The following is a 25,557-nucleotide window of genomic DNA, read 5'->3' as shown; positions in this document are numbered from 1 at the left end:
GAGTGGTGGACTATTTTTGCTATTGGTATTTGTGTTCCCAGCAAAATTTCTTGAACGCTTATCTCCCAAAATTGACTTAACAAACTGATTTTTACACACAATCCTTAGGGATTCGTGTGTATTACGATCACCTACTGTGTAGCCGCCGCCGCCGCCGCTGCCGTACACACGATTGCTCGCGGTACATTAGTGGTACAAAGGCGATTGATATCTCAATCAGTAGGCACTATTATAGCCTCGACGGGATTTTCGTAGTTTTGACATCGGAGCCCGAGAAGTTGGGCAAATGCCCAATTTACTATTTTTGTGGTTTCGATTTGTGTGGTAGATATTTAATTTAAAATTAAGTCCGATAACGTTAAAAAAATATTTTTTGGTAAGGTTAGGATTCAGTGGATCTACAACTTCAGTTATATCAGTAAATATTAAATTTAAGTATAGTTTCCTGGTTAATTTTCGGGACCCCAATTTTCGCGGTTTTATATTTTCGCATGAAAGTCTACATAACGTTCCTTAATTAAGTCCGATTTTCATGAGAGTTATATTTTTGAATAGCTGTGGTTTCCCTTAAACCTAGATTTGCAATTACGTTGCTTAATTTTAATTCTAAGTGAGGTTTTTTGGACAGCGTATACGGACCCCCGGAACTTCCGACATTGTAATTCCACGTGTCTATAGAGTTCTAAACGCCAGTTTCCCTCTCGCATTTTTCAAGGCCGTTCGCGCCGAACTTTCAACGTGTTCCCAGAAGTAACAATAAGTGTGACCCCTAACGTTTTACGCACGTTTAGCGCTCTTTTTACGCACGTCGTACGACAGGAAGTAGGTAAGTAAGATTTGATCAAAAACCACCAGTTTTGTTACTTCTAGGCCCATTCCAGATTAGGTTGCAGTCGCGTGGGAAAAAGTAAATTTTAAGTGAGTTAATTAGCCATTTCGCGTCCTACCTGAATTCTTTACGCGCTGAAGCTATATTCGCATTCCATTGAAAGCCTGCCTGAAATAAGAATCACGTATGAACAGGCGGGTAAAAAATAAGTGTGCCACTAAATATTTTTTGGACCAGCTGCCGTACACACGATTGCTTGCGGTACGTTAGTGGTACAAAGGCGATTGATATCTCAATCGGTAGGCACTATTTTAGCCTCGACGGGATTTTCTTAATTTTTGGGATCGGAGCCCGAGAAGTTGGGGAATTTCCCCACTTTAGTGTTTTTGGTCGATTTTCAATTAAATGTACCTCCCCCCCACCCGCGTAGGCACTATTGTCATATTTTAATTTCGTGCCAATTGATACCAGGAGCCATCTAACTCGTTCGCGTTTCGCTACCTTATTTTCAAAACCATGTATCTCGAAACGCTTGGTTTTTATAGAAATTTATTTAAATGAACGTGTTCGCTTTTCGCTACCTTATTTACAAAACCTGGTAACTCAAAAAACTTGTTCACCACCTTTTTTGTTTCAAAACCAGGTAATTCGAAAAACTTGGTTTTTATAAAAATTAAATTAAATGAACGTGTTTGCGTTTCGCTACCTTATTTCCAAAACCAGGTAACTCGAAACGCTTGGTTTTTATACAAATTAATTTAAATGAACGTGTTCGTGTTTCGCCACCTTATTTCCAAAACCAGGTAATTCAAAAAACTTGTTCGCTACTTTATTTCCAAAACCAGGTAACTTGAAAAACATGGTTTTTTTAAATTAATTTACATTAAAGTGTTCGCGTTTCGCCAGCTTATTTTCAAAACCAGGTAACTCGAATAATTTTTTCCCGATAACATTCCTCTTGGGTTTATTAAGTTCATATTCAAGATGGTTGGAAATTTGTTCAAATTTAAATTTAATATTTAAAATAAAGTTAATACATCATTGGGATTGTGTGTACTTAAATGTCCGTGACATCTTGTTTAAGGTGCTTTGACTCATATTTGATTTGTGGTTTTTAGCTGATAATTATATTTAATATTTATGACACCTACTAAAATAATCCACACAATTATTTCATATTTACCAGGTGTTTGGGTAAATATATATCCATTTTCAGTACACTCTTCAATTTGGAGAAAAACCGGTTCTGTGTTAGTTTCAAATATGTCTATGGAATCTTCGTTATTTTCATTTAGATATTCAATGTTCCTTTTAGATTTTAATAAGTTTACTGTTCCAGTGTCAGATCCTTCTAGATCCATAAAGGTCTTCATACTTTTACCATTGTCAGTTTCAAGGTACTCCATAGGCTGTTATACACAAACCGCATAATATAAAAACTAATGAACTTCAAATGGTACACATTGTTACTAACAGAAACTACACCAAATCCAGCTTCATCAAGACCTGTGTTACCCTCAACAGTATCATAGTACAACGCTAATAACCTTTCGTCCAAAGCACTAAGGACAAAGTCTTTGGTTTTTGGTCCTCCACCAGTAGGTTTTCTTTTAATATTTGCGGCTTTACTTTTTGAATCACATTTCCAGTCACACCAAGTCTAGGCAGATTTACATTTACTGTTATGTTTTTTATACCTTTGATTGGAATATGACATACCTTTTTCCATTTAGGAACATCCTTCTGGGGACCACTACCGTCGCTGTTTAATTGCAAAGCAAGTTCCTGCCACATCCTATCTTTTATTATTTTAGTAAATGTATTTGTGAAGGTTCCAGCTAGAAAATGTGGGTGTTCTTCCATAAAACTTATAATAATTTCGCGTTGCCTGTCAGACGTTCGAGCTACTCTCTTTCCTTTATTCTTGTTTAGAAAATTAGTATACAACCTTAACCACTGTCAAATACATACTGTAAGGTTTTTAAGGAAATTTTAATGAATCGTGATGATTGATTGTTCCCAGAAATATTCCTAGCCCTTGCTCAAAGATATTAATTCACGAAGGCGGGGGGAAGATGGCGACAAAATGCGAGTCGTGGCCTTATCGTGGAGTGAATTAAATCTGAGAGAGGGGGTTACATACCGGGGAAAGAAAAAAATAAAAAAGAGGGGGAGATTCGAATTCAGAATGGAAACCCTTTGTCGTTAATCAATCACAAAATCTTTATTTAACACTCAAATTTATATATAACACTAAAGTACAAAACAAATTAACAAAATTGCGGGGATAATTTTAGTTTGCTTCTAGTGATGGTTAGGCCATTTCTACTATGGTTCTTTTACCTTTTTCCAATATACGAGGGGAATTTAAACACTAAAAATACACTCTTTGACCTTAAATTTGTGAATGAAACTATCTCTTACTATTTTCTATGGGATCGGTTCCTATATCCCTACTCTCAGGCATCTTGGGCTCGAAGGACGGAGGGGACAGAAATTAATATACACTTACACTAAATAATAAACACTACAATTAAACTACTACAATTAGATATTCGACAATTACACAATAGCAAGGTTAACTCACAATAAAACTAAACAAAAATGGCTACAAAAAGGGTACAATGCGAACTAAAAAATATATTCCGAACTGTATAAATACACGAAGCAAAATAAACTCTCAACCTCGAGGGGGCTTGCTTTAAACCTTATTTTCGAACAATAGCGTGGGGTTAAACTTTCTTTCTAAAACTTTTTCTCTACTTTCACTGGCTACTTCGTATTTCGACCCTGGGTACTCTACAATGGGGGGGGGGGGGGGATTATGATGGAAATTCTACTCATCATTCTATTTCGGTATCCCCCGCTACGTTGTCGTCTCTCCGTTTACGGGTTTTCTCGTTCCTCGGTTTACGTAAGATGCCCAACACACGCACTTCACAGAACGGGACGTCTTTGGGGCTGCTTGTTTACACGTTTTCTTTATTCACACTTTCTCTTTATTTCTCTTTATTCACTCGTCTTCGGTTTGGCGGCTGGATTGCGGGTTTCTTCCTATATTCTTTTACTTCACAAGCTGACGGGGGCGTAGGTACTTCGGGTTTCAGTCTGAAATGTCCGGCTAGGCTAGGGAATCGGTCTCGGTCATCTGGCTTTCTTCTCTCGGAATGGCTAGATATTGGATGATCAACAGGTGATTCGAGGGTGCTGAGGGCATCACGCTTCTCAGACTTATTACTGCTCGGCTTATGTACTGGATGTAGGTCATCTAGGCAGTTGGTGAGAATTGTTTCGGTCATGAGGGCTGCATTGAGGGTTAATTAATATCTAAGCGCGACTTCATCGCGCATTATTCTATCGTTATCTCGACATGGTCTTTTTCTCGAGTTCTGTTCAGTTCTCCTCAGTTCTCCTCAGTTCTTTCCAGAGTCAGAATTCTGTGCCGTTCTGTCGAGGTCTGCCAAAAGCAGAGTTCTGTCTTTTTGGGGCTCTGTCTCTTGGTTTTGTTCCAAGGATTGTAGGTGGAGTTGAATCAAAAGTAATAAGTGACCTCCCTTCTTACGTGGGTCATTGGTGCCCCTAAGACTCGTGTCCTATGATGGTACTGATAACGTCGTCTGATCCACGAAAGGTCGCTCGGGGTTGCAGGGGGGGGGGATGCCAGAGAGTCTCGATGTTCCCGATTTTCTGTCTCCAAGCGGAAACGTCCGGGCGCCCTCTGGACCCTGTGGCGACGGCCTTGGAAAACGAGCGCTTTTGTTGGGTTATCGCTACCTGGTAGTTAATATGAATCCTGTGGACTTGAAATGATTTCATGGGATCGCTGTGAGCTGAGGGAGCTTTACTGGTTTAGTTCGGAAAGTTTTAGGGAAAATCTGGGCTGGGAAAGTTCGCTGAATGTATTGCACCATGGTCTTGTGACCGAGAGAAAAACACTTTAATTAGCGAGAGATTAATTTTAGTATTGCTGAAGGCAGGGATTTAGTTTATAATTTATATTGAGATAATGGTTTAATTAATTATCTTAATTTTATATTTTATCGTGGAGTTTGATCGAGTTCTATAAAGCTTATAAACAATAATTAATTTGTATGTATGGTTCAAAAGTTATTAAAGTGTTTAGTTTATCATTAAATTAAATTTATATTTAACACTGGGATTGGTTTCATTAAATAGAGCTCGGAATTCTAAGAAATTTGACGTATGGGGCTTTACGAATACTTAACAAAAACTGTAAATTTAGAGGGTCAAGAGTGCGGGGAAAACGTAATAACAAAAGTAAATAAAACACAGAAAAAGTAAACAAAAATAAGTATACGGGGGAAAATGAACCTGAAGGTTTACAATACACCCGGACAATAAGCCTTGGACCGACGCGTTTTTCAAGACCGGAAATTGTCTGCTGTTATTTGTATTTTGGTTTTGTAACGTCTTCTTCTATTGGATGATAGTAAGCAATGACGTCATTGCATGTTTCTAGGGAAAATTCTTGTCGTCCATACTACTTATCGAAGAACTTCGTAACGAATGTTGCAAACTATTAGGGTAGAATAGCATTTTTTTAAATTCACAACGATTTTCGTTAAGGCGTTCGTTGAAATACGATCGTTTAGTATTTTCTCGTTGGAATAACGAAAAGAGTAGAATCGCGCCCCTGGTCTCTCTCCGTTGTCCGCCTCCGTAAGCTAGGTAGAAATCATACCAAACATAAAAAAATCCTCTTACACGGTTACGAATAACAGCCAACAGTCACGCGAGGAAAACAGCCGAAGTTACTTTTGGTCTTCACCTAGTTATTATTACTCGTACGAGCTTTTTTTTATGAATATTCGATCGAAATCAGAACTCGTGTCTCGTTACGATAATTTAGCTTTTCATATCTGGCAACCCAGGACGGTAAAAAGGGCGCGTAACCGGCAAGTAGAACGTGCGAACAACTAAGAGGGATTAGTTGGGCGAACAAGTAATTGATGTAAGTAAGTTTATAATAACATTTAATTATTAAAAGCATTTTATCATTAAAATTGTTTAATTTTCAAGGAAACATGTCGAATGAAGAAACGAATTTAAACGTGTTGGGCACATTAGCAAATTTGTTACAAAAAGTCAATCAAATGGGAATATTGTCCTCTGCGATTACGCAAACAAGAGGAAACTGTAACACAGTGAAGAAAAATGATAATGAATATTCACCACTTTCAAGTGGTAATGTAATTTTTAATTTGTGGTTTTGTACACGCCTAATACATTAAGACTGATTGGAGCGAAGTATCGAAAAGCCTTGGGCTGATAATAGACCACGCGTTTCATCGTAATTTATCGGGTCGAAACTTTGCTCCGCAAAGCCGCCCTATATGATAAATTATTAGCAAGGTGGATAGCTATTAGACTTATCGGCTAAATTTTACATAATGGGAATGGGTGCAGTAGAACACGTGACGGACGTAGACGCATAGAATATGCAATTTATATTAAGCTCTCGTGAAGACGATATTTGTTTGAATTATTTCTTTTGGAATATACTACAATAATATTAGAATTATTTTCGAATATTTTGGACATTTTTTGACCAATGATTTTCGAGTTCTTCCAACATACATCGGGTTTTAGGTTAAGTTAGGTAATTTTGGCTTCGTAAATTTCTATAACCTGGCCATTTCCACGAATGGGTTAAATTTTAGGCCTCCCAACTAGGAAATTGCTGGTAAAGAGGCCAATAAATGGCCTCTATACTAGGAAATTCCCCATGGCTAGTAGAATGTTGTCGTTATATGACCGAAGCAACTTCAACCCATTTACGAGTTTACTAATTGATTTCCCAACTAGGAAATTAGTAAAGGACAATCCCGGGTAGAGAGGCCAATCAATGGCCTCTTTAATAGGAAATTACCCTGTTCCAATCAATGACGTCTCTACTAGGAATCTTCCTTCAATAATTTCCCAGTTGGGAGACCAACTAAATTACCTTTTTCCAATCAATGGCCTCTCGACTAGGATTTTTCCTTCAATAATTTTCTATTTGGGAGACCAACTAAAGGCCTTTTCACACGAGCCAACTTTTTGGTCCAACTAGATGAGTCAACTTGAGTTGAGTCAACTAGTTGGTTCGTGTGAATAAAAGTTCGATGAGTTGATCCACCAAACAAGTACGCGAGAAAAAAATGGATCACTGATCCATTTTTGCTGACTCAGCATTTTGATTTGAAAAGTTGGCTCGTGTGAAAAGGTCTCAATTGCCTATTTCCAATCAATGGCCTCTCTACTAGGAATTGTCCTTCAATAATTTGAATAGGCGGAACTTTCGCTAGTTTTGCAGTAAATTTTAGGGAATAGCGAGCAACTTCAAAATACAATTTGGCTGTTATTGTATGGAAGAAGTTGGTAGTTTGTGGTAAATGTTGTATTCTTTTCCAGTGGCGTAGCTAAGAACTCGGAGGCCCCCCCCCGCAAAAATCTCTATGAGGCCCCCCTTTTTAATTTTTTTTTATGGTTAGCGGGGCACCGCGGGCCCTGCGGACCATCAGCTACGCAACTGCTCTTTTCGTCCCAAAGCGAGCGAATTGTTTTGACCTAGTATTTTATACGAACATATATTGGCCCCACCCAAAGCCCGACTTTAACCCCAGATCCCGAAGTATGTTGGAAGTACTCGAAAATGATTTGTCAAAAAACTTCTTAAATATTAGAAAATAATTCAATTTTATTATAGTTTAGTCCAAAAGAAATAATTCCATATCATAATATCTTCACGAGTTCTACTAGAGTGGAACTATTGTCCCCAGAAAGCTTAGTATGCTTTAAATACTCTTGGCGTCTGAATACGTCCGTCGCTTGTTCTACTGCACCCGTTCCCCTAAAGTAAAATTTTTCCGGCATGTGCCGTTAATAGGTATAACACGAGCGGCTAATTCTCCGACCGGTTCGAAGAGTTTATTACTTTATTGGTTGCAGAGGCGAGCATGCGCGGCATTTATTTTCGATTTTTACTTGCGCCTAGCACCTTTTTTACGAACGAACTATTATCCCAACGTGTGTGTTTGTGTGATTTGAGATGTTTCTCTTTTTCTCATGCCTAATTATGCATTCGAGCGCCTCGGCCCTTTGATATCAGGACCGTCAGGAAGCGATTCCGAGTGGCCTACCGGGGGGGGGGGGGGGGGGTTTATGGCATTTTACCGTTATTAAATTTAAAAATTAACTCCCAACTTTTCTAAATTTGTGCTCATGCCCGTAAGTAAGCGATTCGCGCTATTTAATCAGTGGCGCACCTAAAGAGGAAGGGGCCTTTAAAATAATTTATCATTGATCCCATTTATAATTTAGAATAGCTAACGTGTTCGGACCAAAATATGAAATTTACAAATATTTTGAAGGTTGAAATTTGGGAGTCTTTGCGACCCCGAAGTAGTTAATTGTTTCATTTTGATTTTTGCTAGCACAATTTGGCCGTCATATTTGTATTCAACAAAAATTGTATACATGAAATGTAAATTTGCTTTGTCATAATTTTATTAGACACCTTAATAATCGACAGATACGAATTTTAAAAGTTTAAAATCGAAAATAACCTAAAATTTAAAAAATATATATTAAAATAATTTAATTACAAGTCTAAATAAATAAATCCGTAGAAAATATAATTAAAATGAAAAATTAGCCAAACAACTAAACAAAGAAAAGGTAATTAGGTAAAGTAAGACCGTTTTTAATCAGAAATAGCGGTGTATGCCCACTAGCGCAGTTCCCATTTGCGCGGTTTCCCAAAATCGCAGTTCTCAAAAGCGCAGTGTCCCAAAAGCGAGGTTCTCATTTGCGCAGTTCCCAATAGCGCGGTTTCCCAAAACCACGGTTTCCTGTTTGCGCACTTTCCCGAAAGCGTGGGGCCTCATGTGGTTTTCTACCGCCACAGTTTCCCATTAAAAAACAAAGAGTAAAAAAATTTAAAAGTGCCTACGAGCCTGCGGCGCGCCCGGCTAACCTAACCTAGTCATTCCATATTCAAAGTTATATACACTGAAATTTTGATAATTAATCGAAATTATCGAAAAATATTTTTGAACTTACTTACCCCAACGGAGATTCGAACTCGGATTTCCTAAACAGCACTCGGACACTTTACCTCGAGACCATGGGTGGTTGGAATCTTCTTTAAATTTCCTTTGGTTTATTTTCATTAATTTTTATATACATATACGTAATTATCGAAACCGCGCTATTGGGAAACCGCGCTATTGGGAAAACGCGCTATTGGGAAAACGCGCTATTGGGAAACCGCGTTATTGGGAAACCGCGTTATTGGGAAACCGCGTTATTGGGAAACCGCGTTATTGGGAAACCGCGCAAATGGGAACTGCGCTAATAGGCATATACCGAAATAGCGCGGTACTTCGGCACATATGCCTTCTAAGCGAAGAAAAATCGAATAATAAAATACAAATTTTCCACTATATAGTCAAGTAGACATGGAAAAGCCTCATTTTCTATTCATTAGGACCCATAAGATACGCCCTTAATTTTTGACACTCTTACCTAGAACACCCTGTATGCAAATCTGACATTACTAGCTAGGTGGAGAAATTTATCTTATGACTATGGTCCTTACATACATAATTTCCCGCTTTAACTACATTATATTTTCTGCTGAATCACATTTATTTCTATGATAATGATAACCAGATTTCGACTTGAATGCTTTATTACACTTGCAAATTTTGTAAAACATATCTTTCTTGTGATAATCCAGCGTTCTCGATACATTCTTAGTAATGTGACTGTCGTGCAGTTACAGATGTGTTTTTCGCGCCTTTTCTGAGTAAAAGGCGAGAGAAACGCAACTGTGCAAGGGAGACTCTTCTCGTCTGTTTTCCCCTGAACGCAAACGCTTCATAGAATCATAGCGCATTGTCACTGTTTTTAACCTCGCAACCAATATTTTTTTTTACTTAAAGGTGCGAGAAAGAAATCAGTAAAAAAGTTTTACCACCCACCCCACAGTGTTACAGACCCCAAATTTGGGAAGAAAATCCACTAAAGATAATATGGAAATATTTTTACATATTATGCTTCACTACACTACACGAATTATTATAATGTAAGACGGAAGCGCTGTGACCCCTGGTGGTGGAAGTAGTTTCCGTGATGGAATATCAAAAAGCCACCGACGGAAATGGATGTAAAAATATTTTCATATTATCTTTCGAGGAATTTATTCCAAAATTTGGAGTCTCTAGAATACTGTGCACCCCCTCCCAGGTGCGCCATTGATGAAATAACGTGAGTCGCTTTCTTACGGACATGAGAACGAATGTGGAAAATTTGGGCGTTCAAACTTGAAAGGTGCGTGCTAAAATCAATATATATCCCGCCCCCCCCCCCCGCCCTCCCGGGTAGTGCTCGGAATTGTTTATTCATTATCCACAAATTTTCCGATTTATTTAAAAAACGTTGGTTAAAAGAATATAATTTTAACTTATTTAATTATGTTTTTTTTTTACGCAACCAAGCATTTATTTGAATAAAGTCGCATTTATTTAAATAATTGTTTGTTTTATTTGAATAAAGTCGCATTTATTTAAATAATTGTTTGTTTTATTTAAATAATAGGCTTATTAACTTTCGATTATTTAAACATTTTGCAATTTTTATTCAACAATCGGTTATTTAAATAAATATTATTTAAATATCGCCGAGCTTATTTTATTCGTGGCGCTCGAAAGAATAATTAGGACGAGAAAAAGAGAAACAATTCTACACACACATACATAAGTTGTGTTAATAGTAGGTTCGTAAAAAAGGTGCTAGGCGCCAGTAAAAATCGAAAATAAACGTTGCGCATGCTCGTCTCTGCAACCAATTAACTCTTCGAACCGGTCGGATAATTAGCCGCTCGTGGAATAACTATTTTACTACCCTTGATTATATAACATTGTTAATTTTATATTCATAGTTGGTGAGGGTGCTCGGGAAAGAGAAATGAGACAGCTGTTTCGGTCTCGAAAATCGAATTTAAAAGCTCCTAATACACCTACATTTCAAGGTTCAACTACCTCTAACACAACAATACCGACCGCCAGCACTGCATCTTTTCATAATCCAGTGTTTAATTCTGGAACCAAATTTTCTGCTTCGAAAAAAAAAGGGTATTTACTTAAATATGAATATAGATTTTCAATTTAACTAACTAGATTTAATTTTTCATTAGAAAAAGAGGAGCTAAAGAAAGATTTCCAGTTTTTTCTAGAGAAGTTATACTTCTTCCTAGATCGGATTGGAATACAAATTTTTCAAATTCAAATTATCTTTATTGTAAATATTCAAAAATATACAATACAAACGAAATAAGGCCAAGTCTTAGAAGACTTTTAGGCCTCTGTCCTGGCAGGATACAGAATGGTTAAATTTAATTATTTAAGACCGGTAGTTTAATAAAGAGGTGTCCTAGACACGTTCGTTTGTAACCTGATTTCGGGTAATGTAGTTTTGAACATTTTTTTTTAAAGTTATCATATTATTTTTTTTTTAAAGAAATGAATAAAAACCACTATTGCACAGTAAAAGAGTTTTGTTTATTAAAACGCTACGGCGGTTCGGCGCACTAACCGGCGTCGTCGTCAGGCGAATACAAAATGAAAAATATCAAGGATAAAAAATATTTTATCGCGACAAAACAAATGTTATTTTTTCAAAATTTCGATATAAGGGAAAATTTGACCATGTGAGGGGCCATCTTGGTTATTAATTAAAAGATTTTGATTTTTTAATTTTATAATTTCTATAGATTCTCTTAAATTTAGTTTTATGGGGTGTTTTTCATTTTTTAATAATTTGGCTTCACTAATGTCAATGGAATGTGCGCGCCCTCTACTCACGTACTCTACAATAGCTTTTGGTCTTTTGAGGCGTAGGTCCGCATCATGTTCTTTTAATCTGACCTGTAGGCATCGTTTAGTTTGGCCCACATATCCCATTTTGCATTTACATGATAAAAAATAAACGCCACTATTTTCTAAGTGAGTGACTTTATCCTCTCTTGGGGGGTAGAAACTAGAGTGCGCCGAAACGGCCGTAGCGTTTTAATAAACAAAACTCTTTTACTGTGCAATAGTGGTTTTTATTCATTTCTTTAAAATTTTAAATGTACAGGACAGTTCCACAATATTTGTTATCATATTAGACAAAAATTTAATTTCCTGTGGTAATGCGTTATACATTTTTATGCCCGTGTAGAAAATTGAATTTTGTTTTTTTGCCGTTTTTACATGAGAGATCGATAAGACGTTGTTATTTCTTAGATTGTAATCAGCGGAATTATGCGTTGGTTGGAAGAGGCTCGTGTCTGAGCGGAGTACAGATTTTTTAATAAAAATTAGACAGTTAATTTTTTATACATCATAAATTTTTTAAATATTTAAGGCCACGAATAGATCTTTCGTAGGCTCATCATACGGTTTATTTTTTATTATTCTAACAATCCTTTTTTGGAGAAGAAGTAATCTTTCAAGATTTGAGATAGCTGTATTGCTATGAGGGTAGATTATCGCATAATACAGTTGTAAACATAGCCTTTCACTGAAAGCTTTCCTATTTTTACTGATAAGGTAAATACCAAAAGCTATTTTCTTACATATATGATCAATATGATCGTTCCATGCTAAACGTTCGTCAAACAGGATACCCAAATAATTATATTTTTCCACCCTTTTAATTTTAATATTATCAATGTTTATATTATGGTTCGGGATAACATTTTTGTTTATGTTCACAAATATCATATAAACGGTTTTATTTAGATTTACTTCCAAGGAGTTATTAATAAACCATTCACTGAGTTTAGTGAGTTTGCGGTTTACTAGATCTTGTAAACCAACTTCACTTTCCAATAAAAAAGAATCATCTGCATATAGGGTGAGGGAGTTCGTATCGTCCGTACAAAAACAAAAAATGTCATTGACAAATAGATTGAAAAGTAGAGGTGAAAGTATTGAGCCCTGCGGGACGCCACATTTTACATATTTTGAGTTTGACAATTTATCACCAACTTTTGTCTTGTTACTCCGCAAAGTAAGATAAGAACTTAGCCATTCGTGTGAGCGCCCTCTAATGCCAAGAATGTACAGTTTGTTAAGTAGAAGATCATGACTAACCATATCAAAAGCTTTTTTGAGGTCGATAAATACACCAATGACATATTTACCGTTATCCAGATTATCTAGTATTTTTTTGTACACGCGGTTTACAGCTTGTTCTACCCCCTTATTCGAAACAAAACCGTATTGATTTTTGTCGATTAACATATATTTGGTACAAAAGTTATAAAGTCTAGAATAGAAACAGAAGTCAAAATTTTTCGTAAATACCGACAATAACGTGATGGGTCGAAAGTTACCAGGATCAGAGGTATCACCTTGTTTATAAATAGGGCAAATTATCCCTTTTTTAAGTATATTTGGATAGGTACCTGAACTAAAACTTAGGTTAATTAAATAGACAAGAGGCTCGATTAAGTACATTTTTACAATTTTAATAAATCTTGGGCAGATACCGTCCTCTCCCGCCGCCGCATCAGATCTTATTTTATCTAGCGTTGTGTTGATTTCATTTTGATCGGTATCGAGTAAAACAAAGGAGTTGAGCGTTCTTTTCACGTTGTTGTAGGGAGAGTTTGTACTATTAGAGTTTTTAGCGACAATAGAGCAGAAAAAATCGTTTAATATATCAGGAGATATATTAATTTTAGCAGTTTTTTTGGTTGGGGTTTTATTTAATATTTGTTTAATCAAATGCCAGGTATCTTTCATGCTTTTTTGTTTACTAATTAGATTTTTATAGTAATTAAAACGAGCATTCCTGATTAAGTTCACACATTTATTTTTAATATTTTTATATTTATTTATATTTCCGATAGTAGTGTAGTCACGGGCAAATCTTTTTAGTTTGTTTTTAAGGCGTAGCTCTGTTTTAATAGTATTGTCAATCCAGTTTCTGGGGTAGTTTTTTGTTTTTCGGATGGTAGAAAGGAAAAGGGGTACTGTAGACATCGATAAAAAGCTCCATAAAAAACGAGAAAGCGTCGTTAATATCTTTTTTATCATACAGTGCGTCCCAATTAATATTGCTTACATTTGTGGTAAATTTATTTATGTTGTTCGTTGAGAAATTTCTACGGATCGGGATCTCTGTGGGGGTGTAAGGATAAATATTGTTTGTAATTAAAATTGGATAGTGGTCGGAGACATCCCAGTTTTCAATTACTTTGGTATTTGTGTTAGAATTAGTATAGATGTGGTCTATTAAGGTTGCTGAGGTGTCAGTGACTCTTGTGGGGACATTGATAAGTTGAGTTAAACCATTACAGTTTGTCAAGTCTTGAAGGGCTCGGGAGTCGTTAGTAGGTTTTAAAAGGTCTAAGTTAAAATCCCCCATAATTATGTTATTCTCTTTTTTGCCGTTAATAGTATAAATTATTGTTTCGAACGCGTTTAGAAAGTCTTTTATGTTACCACCAGGCCTGTAGATTAGGCATAAGATTTGGTTATTGATTTTAATCACTAATTTGACACATACTGTTAATAACTTCGAAATCAAGATCCTCACTAACATAGAACCCGATCCCCCCTCCAACTCTTTCCTTTCTACCCAATCCAGATTGAGAGAACCGTTACAGAACAAGTATGGGAAGTTGGCCGAAGCACTTCTAATATTACTGTACAAAATATTAAACATAAAGAAAAGAAAAAAACTAAGTTGCAAAAAAAGTAATAGGAACTAAATTTGAACGACTTTTGAACTAGTAAAATCGTAATTATAACTAGTATTCCCAATTTGAATTTGATTAATATTAGTGAATTTATATTTCTCTGGAAGTTTTGATTTGGCGAAGGTGCGCAAATAGTATCTTGCGCTCTCCTGTTCTTGGGTGTAGTCATGTTCTATGTATATGTTCATTCCCTTAAGCTTCGGACTACTTTTAAGAATCTCCATTTTTTCATCGTATGTTTGCGCTTTAAAAATTATATAGCGTCGCTGTCCTTGGCGGTACGGGCCTCTTCTATATGCCTGACTATGTAAAAAATCGAAGTACAACTCCAATTGATTACGAAATAAGTCTTTAATTTTTTCGGCTAGCTGAGATCTTGTTTCAGTTTCTGAGTCACCTATACCTTTAATAATGACGTTATTTCTTCTATAGGCAATATCCATGTTTTCTAGTCTAAGTCTATTTTTCTCGAATTTTGTTGATAGATCTTTATTTAACGAAACTAATTCGTCTTTAACGTTTTCAACTTCAAATTTTAAACCAGGAATATCTTTTACTTCGTTTTCGAATCCCAAGAGTTTATCTTGGAAACTCGATAATATGGTTTCCATATTTACAATTTTGGAGTTGTTTTCTTCCATTCTATTACTTATTAAAGCTAAAGATTCGTTTGTGGAGTTGAATTTCTGATCAAGTTTATCGTTTAGTTTCCGAATTTCAGTAAGAATGGTGTCTCTCGTTTCGGGAGCCATGATACGTAAGATAATATAGTTTGTTTCGTAAGTGTATGTAGGAAAAAGAGTTCAAATGAAGTTAAAAAATATACAACTCACCTAGGAGTAAACAAAATCCGAATAATAAAGTTTTCGCAGCGTAGCACATCTGTAGGAACTCTGCCAGAGTAAGTAGACGGTCCAGAAGCTCCCTTTTTTATAACCTCGCAGACACTTCGTTAGCGCACACCCGTGAATTTTTTAGTTACGTTTAGTTTTTTTCTTTTAGATAAGTTGAACACGAATGGCTTTCCTCGGAGTCATACACAGGATTAAACTTGATTACAATTGTTTTTTATTTTAATCAACGAGAGGTTAAAGCATAATGTATATTTCTTCACTGTTAAATTGTTGTTAAGTCTATCCTCGGTATCCAGCACTGGGTCATTAATATGATCTAGGAGTAAACAAAATCCGATTAATAAAGTTTTCGCAGCGTAGCACATCTGTAGGAACTCTGCCAGAGTAAGTAGACGGTCCAGAAGCTCCCGTATTTATAACCTCGCAGACACTTCGTTAGCGCACACCCGTTAATGTTTTAGTTACGTTTAGTTATTTTCCTTTAGATAAGTTGAACACGAATGGCTTTCCTTGGAGTCATACACAGGATTAAACTTGATTACAATTGTTTTTTATTATAATCAACGAGAGGTTAAAGCATAATGTAGATTTCTTCACTGTTAAATTGTTGTTAAGTCTATCCTCGGTATCCAGCACTGGGTCAATAATATGATCTAGGGGTAAACAAAATCCGATTAATCAAGTTTTCGCAGCGTAGCACATCTGTAGGAACTCACATGAGAAATTGATTTTCAATGAAAAGGGTTTAATTATCAGCTACGTGCAATTTAACAAGGAGTGGGGTGAGGCTGAAATTGTAAATCATTTGAAATCTGAATTTTCAAGGTATCTTAGAAGTGACGACAAGTAAGTAATTACTTAAATTTGTATGTATATACTTGTATTACATCTTAGTATCTTACATATTTATGCAGGTTGGAAATTCTAAAACCATTAGGTAAGAGTGGTCTCATTAATCCAACTATTGAAAAAAATGTACTTTAAATGGACTCCTAATAAGTAGAGTTTGGCCATTAAAAGTGCCGCTGTACTTGAAACCACAAAGAAAACTTCTCGACCTTGAAATTGATGATGATGAACCTTTACCTAAAAAGAAGATATACTCCATCTCAATAAGTAATGATGATCTACCTGACGTTTTTGCGAACAGCCAACTCAAAAGTTTACAAGATGAAATAAATAATTCTAATGAGCCAAAATTAAGTGAGCTATCAGATACCATAGAAAGACATCCAAATCAAACTAACGAACTAGATACAGGTTAGTTCATTTGTAAAAATTGGAGTCAACAATACTAAATAAACAATTTTTTTAAAGAATTATTTACTTCAAGAACACGTGGAACTGTTGCACCAGAAATAGATGGTTTAGTTAATAACTCATCTAACCACTTACCATTAGAGGATTTAGCTGAAAGTGGGTAGCTAGATTTAGAAGTGTATTCTGATTATCTATCTCTATTGTATTACGAAACAGATGATGATGATAGTGAAATATTTGTAAGCCCTACTTTATCAGAAACCAACACAGCTCAATTGATCCGAGATAGTGATGAAGTTCTCGAAGAATACGAAAGAGCACGAGAGCAATTTAATGTGGGTTCCTTTCTTAAAAGTTTGCAAGAAATTTTGACAGATCTTTTTTCCAAAGTTAATCAAACTAAGATATCAAGGTTTAACATTAACCGACGAGAGGTTTTCCTTCATGGCCTTAGAGGATTGAACAAACCCAATTTCAATCCGGAATATAAGATATCAGTTCGTTTTACTGATGATAAGAAAGTTTCCGAAGGTGCTGTAGATCTCGGTGGACCCAAGAGATAATTTTTGCGACTTTTTTTAAAGGAAATGTTATTTTCTTCCATATTCCAAGGCCCGGAAAATAACAAGTATCTGGTTCTCAATGCACTAGCTCAAAAAGATGACCTGTACTTTAATGAGGGAAGGTTAATAGCGATGTCATTAGTGCACGGTGGTCCAGGGCCTGCATGCTTTTCAGAGTGCTTGTTTAACATGATAATTCATGGTACAGCCAAAATAACTGACATTGTGGATTATGACATAAGAAGTCGTCTGGAAAACGACCTTAACGCTAAATCATTGAAGGAGCTACAAGCAGCAGCAGCGCAAGAATTGGAAGACTTAAGAACAGCGTCCGGAACCTTTACAGCGATTTTAAATGTTGACGATCGTATCAAAATTGTTGACGACATCTCTCAGTACTATGTAATTGGGAGAATGCACCAATGTTTTAAGAGGTTCAAAAAAGGACTCAAAACTTTGGGAGTACTAAAAGAAATGAGAAAATATCCAGACCAATTCAAAACCGTAATGATAGAATCATCAACAACTTTGACATGTGATGTAGTACTTGACGAGATATTTTCAGAAGTAATTTACACAGATAACAATGTCGATGGCACTTCTTCAGGAAACAGGCAATCCATTGAACGTAACATCATAGCATTTTGGAGGGATTATGTGGAAGCGGTGGAAAATGGGTTATCATTTTTTGAAGAAGAAAATGGAAAAATTATTGCAGTTATTCTCGAAGATCTACTCATTTTTGCGACAGGAGCGAATAAGTGTCCTCCGATTGGTTTTCCCCCGAATCCATCAATGAAATTTTTAGACCCAAATGAAAGTCGGTTCCCAAAAGCGAATACTTGCTGTCTCGAACTTCATTTACCAACATGTCACAAGACATACGAAGAGTTCAAGAAGAATATGGAATTTGGGTTGAAATGGTCAGTTGGTTTGGGTTGCCGTAAGCACTTAATATTTTTTCATGTAATTTTTGACTTGCAGAAAGTTTTCCAGTAGGATAGTTTTTGATAAATGTTGAGTATTATAAGAGTATTAGAATAAAACTCCAAGAAAGCTTCATGAAGTATTAATAGTACTGATTAATTTTAAATTATCAAACTATATTATTTGATATTATTATATTATTTTTGACCATATTAAGATATTTTTGGTTGTTGTAAAATTAAAATTAAACTTAAAGAAGCGTTTGCAGTATATTATTAAAACTATAGTAAAATTTTAAAATATTTTAAAATTTTACTTTGTAAAAGTGGTCATTCTTATTTCTGCTACTTTGAGGTCTACGTTACCGATAGCATATCTTTTACCCTATTAAGATTTCTTTACGATTGTTTTCAATTTTTAATATTAAAATAAAACTTCAAGAAAGCTTCATGAAGTTTTTATAGACCGGTTAATATTAACTTGTAGGACTATATTATCGTTCTTTATTTTGGACTGTATTAAGATTTCTTTGATTGTTTTAATTGTTAGATTAAAACTTCAAGACAGCTTCGTGAAATGTCTATAAATGCCAATTTAGGGACTATATTTAAAAATCTATGTAAAGCAACTTTGTATTTTTATATTTTCTCATTGCGCTTCCTTGTGGAAAATATCAATATTTCCCAATATTTTGGTAAAGTTTTTTTAATAAAATGTTAAAAAAACCTGAAAACTCACTTTAGGATAAAAATAATAAAGATAACTATTGTTAACATAACAATTGTAGTTATTTTATTTGAGAAACACTGAAAAAATATCGAAAGTTTTTCAAAGGTATTAAAATTATTTCTTTTTTGCAAAGATATTAGACACATTTTCACTTTGCCATCCTGGGGCTAATGGATCTTAAAAAAATCAGGGGGCCTTAAAATAAATCATTCGAATGGGGGTTGCGGGCCACGGGGGCCCTTAAATAAAGTTAAAAATTATTATTCAAGATTTTGCGGAAATTGCTGTAAAATACTTTTTTACGCTGTTTCACCAGGCGGATTTTGAGAAACCACGTTGCCTATTTAGTATATTATCGAAATATGGACATTTGGTTTCAACGTGGAATATGTTAATCATTTTAAATTCAACCAACTAATTTTAGTTACTAATGGCTTTTAGTCTTAAGATATAATTTAGTTGAGGTTTTCGTGTTTTTTTCGCTATCTAGAAGCGTTTTGATATCATTTAGTATAGTTTATAATTTAGGTTGTCCCGTCGCGAGTTCTCAGCCATCTCAAAATTAAAATGGTTTTTGAAAACCATTCCGCCCACCTTGCGGCGGAATGACGTCGGTGAAAAGATTCTGATGCTTCGGACCTGTTGCAACAGTCTGCTTTGTTAGAATCGCATATGTTAAATTCTAGGGGCAAGCACTTTCGCTAGGGCTTTTGCAACAGGCCCTTAGCTGTCTATTCAGTATGGCCGGAGTATAGCAATAGAATTAATCGTGAGTTAATCAGATTTATTGTTATTTAATCGGTTTAATCGAAATTTAATCGGCTTAATCGAGATATAATCAACTTCATCGAGATTTAAACTAACTAATAACTAACTTGATTTTATCACGATTTAGTTCATTTAATCATTTTAATCGTGATTTAATCGTTTTTAACCGATGAAGAGTGCAAACTTAATCATCGAAGTTAACTTACTTTCGGTGTGGTCTTATGTACTTTTTGTAATTATTTATTGAAACTGTTACAATTAATCACGATTTAAACTATATTTAATCGTTTAAATTAATTCAATAATTAACCCGAACTTAGTAACTTTAATTATGTTCCATGGATTTAAATAGTTTAATTACTAATAATATAAATATAATAATATTTAGAACGATACGAGAAATCCTAAAATTCAAATTTACCGCCTCATTTTCGAGAGAGGGGAGGGGAGAGGCTTTAAAAAAGTTATCCAAGAGGCGAAAAAGTTTTACAAGACGCGACGCCAAAACGTTCTCCAAGAGGAGAGAAATGTTTCAACGCATGCGCTGCGCTTTCTCGCCCCGTGCGGCTACCAACTTTCTCTCCACGCGGCTTCCCTCTCTTTCTCCGTGCGGCCCGAAATGATTTTATCCCAGCAAATTCAAGTTATCTCCTAAGACGAAAAAAGTTTCTCCCAAGACGAAAAAAAGTTTCTCCCAAAACAAAAAATTTTCTCCCAAGACGAAAAAAATTTCTTCCAAGACGAAAAATGTTTCTCCCAAGACAAAAAAGTTTCTCACAAGACGAAAAAAATTTGTTCCAAGACGAAAAATGTTTCTCCCAAGACAAAAAAGTTTCTCACAAGACGAAAAAATTTTCTCCCAAAACAAAAAAGTTTCTCCCAAGACGAAAAAAATTTATTCCAAGACGAAAAATGTTTCTCCCAAGACAAAAAAGTTTCTCACAAGACGAAAAAAATTTCTTCCAAGACGAAAAATGTTTCTCCCAAGGCAAAAAAGTTAGTTTCTCGCAAGAAATTAACTCAATTTTGTCCTGTTTGGCATACCATAAAAACTTTCCATTCATGTTTTCATTTAAATTCAAATTAACCGCGTCCCCGGGTAATGCGCGCACACACTATCTCCCCCTAGGTTATCAAGAAAATATCACTCTTTACAACTTACACTATTTCAATACTTTATCAACTTAGTCCGTACGCTGTTTAATACACGAGATAAAGAGAAACAAGCCGAACCTGAAAATGTATGCTTTACTTACGTTCAAGTACCATAAATGTGTCTCGTGATGTCGCTCTTTAAAACAGTCGAGATAAGCGGAGATAAAGATAACGTGAAACAAGCTGGTCCTGAACACAATATATTGATATGAGAGAAAAACAAATCGTCGCGAGCAATATCCGAAATACATTGACTTTTCAGCGATTTTACCCCCATTACTCCCCTAAAATCTCGAACCCCAGCTGCCCCTGCCTTTGGCTCCGCATTTCGTTCCCCCTGCCTCCCGGCCACTCTACATCCCCCAGCCGCCCCTGCCTTTGACTCCGAATTTCGTTCCCCCTGCCTCCCGGCCCCCCTGCCACTATACATCCCCCAGCCTCCCCTGCATTTGGCTCTGCATTTCCTTCCAACTACCTCCCGGCCTCCCACAGCCTCCCCTGCCTTTGACTCCGTATTTCGTTCCCCCTGCCTCCCGGCCTCCCTGCCTCTCTGCATCCCCCATCCTCCCCTGCCTTTGGCTCCACATTTCGTTCCCCCTGCCTCCCAGCCTCCCTGCCTCTCTGCATCCCCCAGCCTCCCCTGCCTTTGGCTCTGCATTTCCTTTCCTCATTCCCCTGCATTTCCTTACCGCGGAGGCAGGACCTTTTTGAATCGGTATTCTGACCCTACTCTCCCTATCCAGGGAAGAATTCTTAGAAACATTACGTGCCCCATGCCTATGTCAAGAAGGGGGATTTTGTTTCAGAGAAGAGTTGATTTCGGTGATGAAATCTTTAAACGAAATCGGTCCTTGGCAAATAGAGTGGAATGAAAATAATTTCTGCACCATCTAGTGATAGTCACGGAAACCCAAAACTTTTTCTCCCCCCTTAAGAGTATCAAATACAACACCGTCAATATATAAAGTACACCCGAAGAGGGATGGGAACGTTTTCTTATCTCGGCCTTATAAAACATATCGGTAACTGGAAACTACATGTGAGTAAATCGATTTTTATTGGCCTTTTCAGTGTTAAAAATATTCGTTTGAATTGAGAGCAAAAATGGTTTGATAATTTTTGTCCAAAATTGAAACCAATATAGGTTTCAATGACCATTACCAAAATAGGAAGGTTTAATTAAAACCCTTTTAAAAAAAGGTTATTAAATGGTCATATAATGGACTTACCTATACAAAGTAATAATAAGATTTGAAAGATACATCCCGATTTTTTTTGGCATACGGGATTTAGATTTAAAAAAAATCCTGGATTTTCTTTTTAGGAAATTCCTTGTCAAGTGAACGGACGGGAAATTCTTGGATTTTGGAATTGTGGATGTTTTACGAAAGTTTGTTCGGTGGTTCGGCAAATGTCTGACCACTCAATACCTGTCTTATCTGATAAATGATATCTGGTCCATTAAAATCCTTCAAAGATTCGTCAATATTCAGTTGTTCTCTAAATTCGCTAAATGATGAATTATTCAGATACCCTTTCCTCCTGCTCAACCCAAGGCACAAAAGTATACAAATTCCGTAACTTATCGTAGATATTATTTGTACACAATTTCCTTTCAATGCGCGGTATATGTTAGCCGTTTTCTTATTCGACGTAAATTTAAATTAGAGTAATGAATTTGCGCTTTCCGAAATGAAACAGCGAATTTCTCTTTCTGGCGATTGCTAAGAATGAAAAATTCCGAAAACTAACCTTCGACCTCTCAAGGGCAGCTACATCAGCGGGAAGGGGGAAATACCCCGTGAACTAGTTTGTTATTGAATTGGTCGAACGTTGCCCACTCCTTTCTAGAAAATCCTCGCGCGGTTCACTAAAGAAAATAACGCAAAACCGTCCCCACTTTTGCTTACATCCATATCACGTCGAGTAAAGAGGTGGTTGCTTCTCACATTCGGAAAGTTTTGAGAAAGGAATGTCAAAACTATTCAGTAACCGTTATTTTGTAAAGCGCTCGTTCTTACACATGCCAATGTACGTGGTTCTGATTCAGGATTTAGCGTAACTTGTCTTTTAGAAAGCTGTGGAAGAAAATTAAAAAAATTTACACTTTCCGTCAGCACGTTAAATACAAGCGTAATATTCTCTTAAAGAAACCAAGAGAGGAGGAGAGATGGTGGCAATGATGACCAAAATTTGCAAGTTGAATATGTTGATTTATAATGGAAGAAAATGTATCCGACGATCCAATTGACCGTAATGCTCCAGAACAAAGTAAACCGACAGCAATCAGGGAAACACTGATTATAATAATATTGAAGTAAAGGGAAGAGCATCATTTACCAAAAGTAGTACAATTCTTAGTAAACGATATCCTCCTTTTCTGCGAGCACATAATTTCCGCGAATAAAAAAACATCATGATGATTATAAATTCCCAAAGTTTGAATATTAGTGAAAACGAATTATTTTCAAAAATCAGTGAAGTGAAAGAGGCTTTCGAAAGTGTAAAAAACTTTATTAGCCAGAATCCAGATCCAAAAAAAAACCCATACGTTTCAAATTTATACGGATGAATTGGAAATGGCGAATCCGTTGGTGTCCAAAACAGGAAACCATAAAACCTTAGGATGCTATTTTTCCGTATTGAATTTGGACGCTTAATATAAATCCAAGTTAAGCGTTGTCAACTTATATTTTTTGGCGAAATCCAAAGATATTGATATGTATGGTTTGCAAGAAGAATTACAACCTTTGATCCACGATCTGAATTTAATATCTAAAGATAGACTGCACGTAGAAAGTACCAAAGACAAACTGACTGTAGCTACAGTCTTATTATCCCGAGATAATTTAGCATAACATAAAACTGGTGGTTTCAACTCTAGTTTTGCCAATGTAACGAGTTGCAGGTTTTGCATGATAACTAAAACATACATCTCTGAAAATACCAATGAATCCCAAATTCATCCACGATCTCTAAAGCGTCATAAATATCATTTAGACGCCATATTAAGAGATACAAGTTTCTGTTTGGTATATGGAGTTCGAAATGAAAGTCCCCTCATGAAATTAAATGATTTTGACGTTACGCAGCATTTACCACCTGACCCGATGCACGACCCAGAAGAAGGTGTTATGCCGGAAATTTTTACGCAAATTATAAACCACTTAATTTCTAATAAAAACATTACATTAGCCGAGTTTAACAACAGAGTTTGCTCTTTCCGTTATGGCTCAACTGAGTCTAACCATCCAGAACCGCAAAGGAAAACGTATCTCTCTAACGAGGGTAATTTCTAGTGCTCGGCAAGCAGGGCCAGACTTAGAGATCCTGGGCCCACAGGCACTTAAGGAGTCTGGGCCCCCTTTTCACGCGCTGCATTTACTCTTATCCCTGTACGTAGGCTGTGCCTGAATTTCCCTGATTCAGCGTAGAAGTCTGAGCTCTACGGTTATATTACTAAATAAAAGCTCTTAACGCTGCGTCCGTAAACTGCCAGACAGAAATTTTGATAATTTTAAAACAAATCTTCTAACTAGGAATTTCTCCAATATAAATTACGATTGATATTATAGATTTATGACTTCGAATACAGTAATTACGGTCACTGGAAGGCCCCTTCCAAGGATGGGCCCCTAGGCGGAAATACGGCACTGTCAGCAAGTGAGGCTTACTTTTTATTAAGACTCCTTCCTTTAATTTGTTACCGATTCTTAATTGATTAACCCGATGTAAAATGGGCAGTTTATTTGAAGTTAAGCGAAATAGTAGAATATATTTACTCGATCTGGACATTTACCTATCTCTTCACTTTTAATTGAGGGCTTCCTTATATCCGTAAATGAAATTATTGGAAGGGAAATAAGGACTCTGAAATTCCATTATATGATTCATTATGCCTCATCTTAATTACAGAACGGCCCAATGAGTGTTCTATCTTGCCTCCGTTTCAAAAGCAAACAGTTTTTTTAAAACATTGTGTCAAACAATTTCAAGAACGTCACTCAAACAATGGCTTTCAGCAATCAATAATACCAGTGTTACACTTCAATGTGTGAAAAATCGAATAGTATTCTTAATTCCACTTTTGGAAAGTTTATTCCAAAAGACCCATGGCCGTTAAATGTTCAAGCAAAACTTGACGGTACATATTCTGAAAAATTGTTTTCCGTTAAAAAAACTACGTTTGATAACATACACATTTCTCTCCTAAATGGTGACCTTGATTGAAACGAAATTTTTTTTCACATTAAATATATCTTTTGTGTTAACATGTATTAACGTTTAGTTGGTGTTCAGTTTAATGTTTATGAATTTAATAAAAGTAGAATCGATAATAAATTACGAACTGTTACGCGTGTGCACAATTGACGACAAGAATCGTATATCGCTAAGGGATAAATCTGTAACACACGCAGTGTAAAGAAAATTTGAAATTGTATAAATTAATGTTGCCGGGATGCTTCTTTCTATTGTAAAGGCTGATATATAAATGAAGAACCACGTAGTTTAACTACTCTTCAAAATTTATAAATATATTTGATACCCAAAATAATAAATTATCGGAAAATATCATTCAGTGTAAGAACAAAAACATTTTTACAAAAAGGCGAAAAAACTGCTAGACTATAAGAAGACGGTGATTTTAAGTTAACCAATCGCCAGCTCAAAAATATTTTCGGCAAAATATGGCTCGCACTGCCATCTACACGTGGG

The 25,557-nt window shown here is 36.0% G+C and overlaps 2 protein-coding genes across 2 annotated transcripts; one reads left to right on the top strand and one right to left on the bottom strand.

The window, feature by feature from the left end:
* Positions 1–1,867: 1,867 nt before the first annotated feature.
* On the bottom strand, positions 1,868–2,623 carry LOC149968944 (uncharacterized). The gene is made up of 4 exons (XM_090169574.1): positions 2,549–2,623; positions 2,304–2,489; positions 2,013–2,238; positions 1,868–1,947 (listed from the first exon to the last, which is right to left on the bottom strand). The coding sequence occupies exons 1-4, from the start codon at positions 2,621–2,623 to the stop codon at positions 1,868–1,870; spliced, it is 567 nt and encodes a 188-aa protein (XP_090025700.1).
* A 14,828-nt stretch (positions 2,624–17,451) lies between these two features.
* Positions 17,452–18,266, top strand: LOC149968943 (G2/M phase-specific E3 ubiquitin-protein ligase-like). The gene is made up of 2 exons (XM_090169569.1): positions 17,452–18,205; positions 18,247–18,266. Exons 1-2 carry the CDS (start codon positions 17,452–17,454, stop codon positions 18,264–18,266), a joined length of 774 nt encoding a protein of 257 aa, XP_090025695.1.
* Positions 18,267–25,557: the final 7,291 nt, after the last annotated feature.

This window comes from Leiobunum rupestre, chromosome 1 (genome assembly GCF_980474605.1).
Source record: "Leiobunum rupestre chromosome 1, qqLeiRupe1.1.hap1, whole genome shotgun sequence".
Taxonomy (NCBI): Eukaryota; Metazoa; Arthropoda; class Arachnida; order Opiliones; family Sclerosomatidae; genus Leiobunum; species Leiobunum rupestre.
Note: the sequence above shows the minus strand (reverse complement) of the source record. Positions and strands in the feature narration are given on the sequence as shown.

Bases quoted from the DNA above. Each gene is read 5' to 3' on its own strand.
- LOC149968944 (XM_090169574.1), bottom strand. From the start codon at position 2,623: ATGTGGCAGGAACTTGCTTTGCAATTAAACAGCGACGGTAGTGGTCCC. The intron at 2,239-2,303 runs GTTAGTAACAAT...TGTGTATAACAG, and splicing joins CTGGATTTGGTGTAGTTTCT to CCTATGGAGTACCTTGAAAC. The intron at 1,948-2,012 runs GTAAATATGAAA...TATAATTATCAG, and splicing joins TATATTTACCCAAACACCTG to CTAAAAACCACAAATCAAAT.
- LOC149968943 (XM_090169569.1), top strand. From the start codon at position 17,452: ATGATAATTCATGGTACAGCCAAAATAACTGACATTGTGGATTATGAC. The intron at 18,206-18,246 runs GTAAGCACTTAA...TTTGACTTGCAG, and splicing joins GTCAGTTGGTTTGGGTTGCC to AAAGTTTTCCAGTAGGATAG.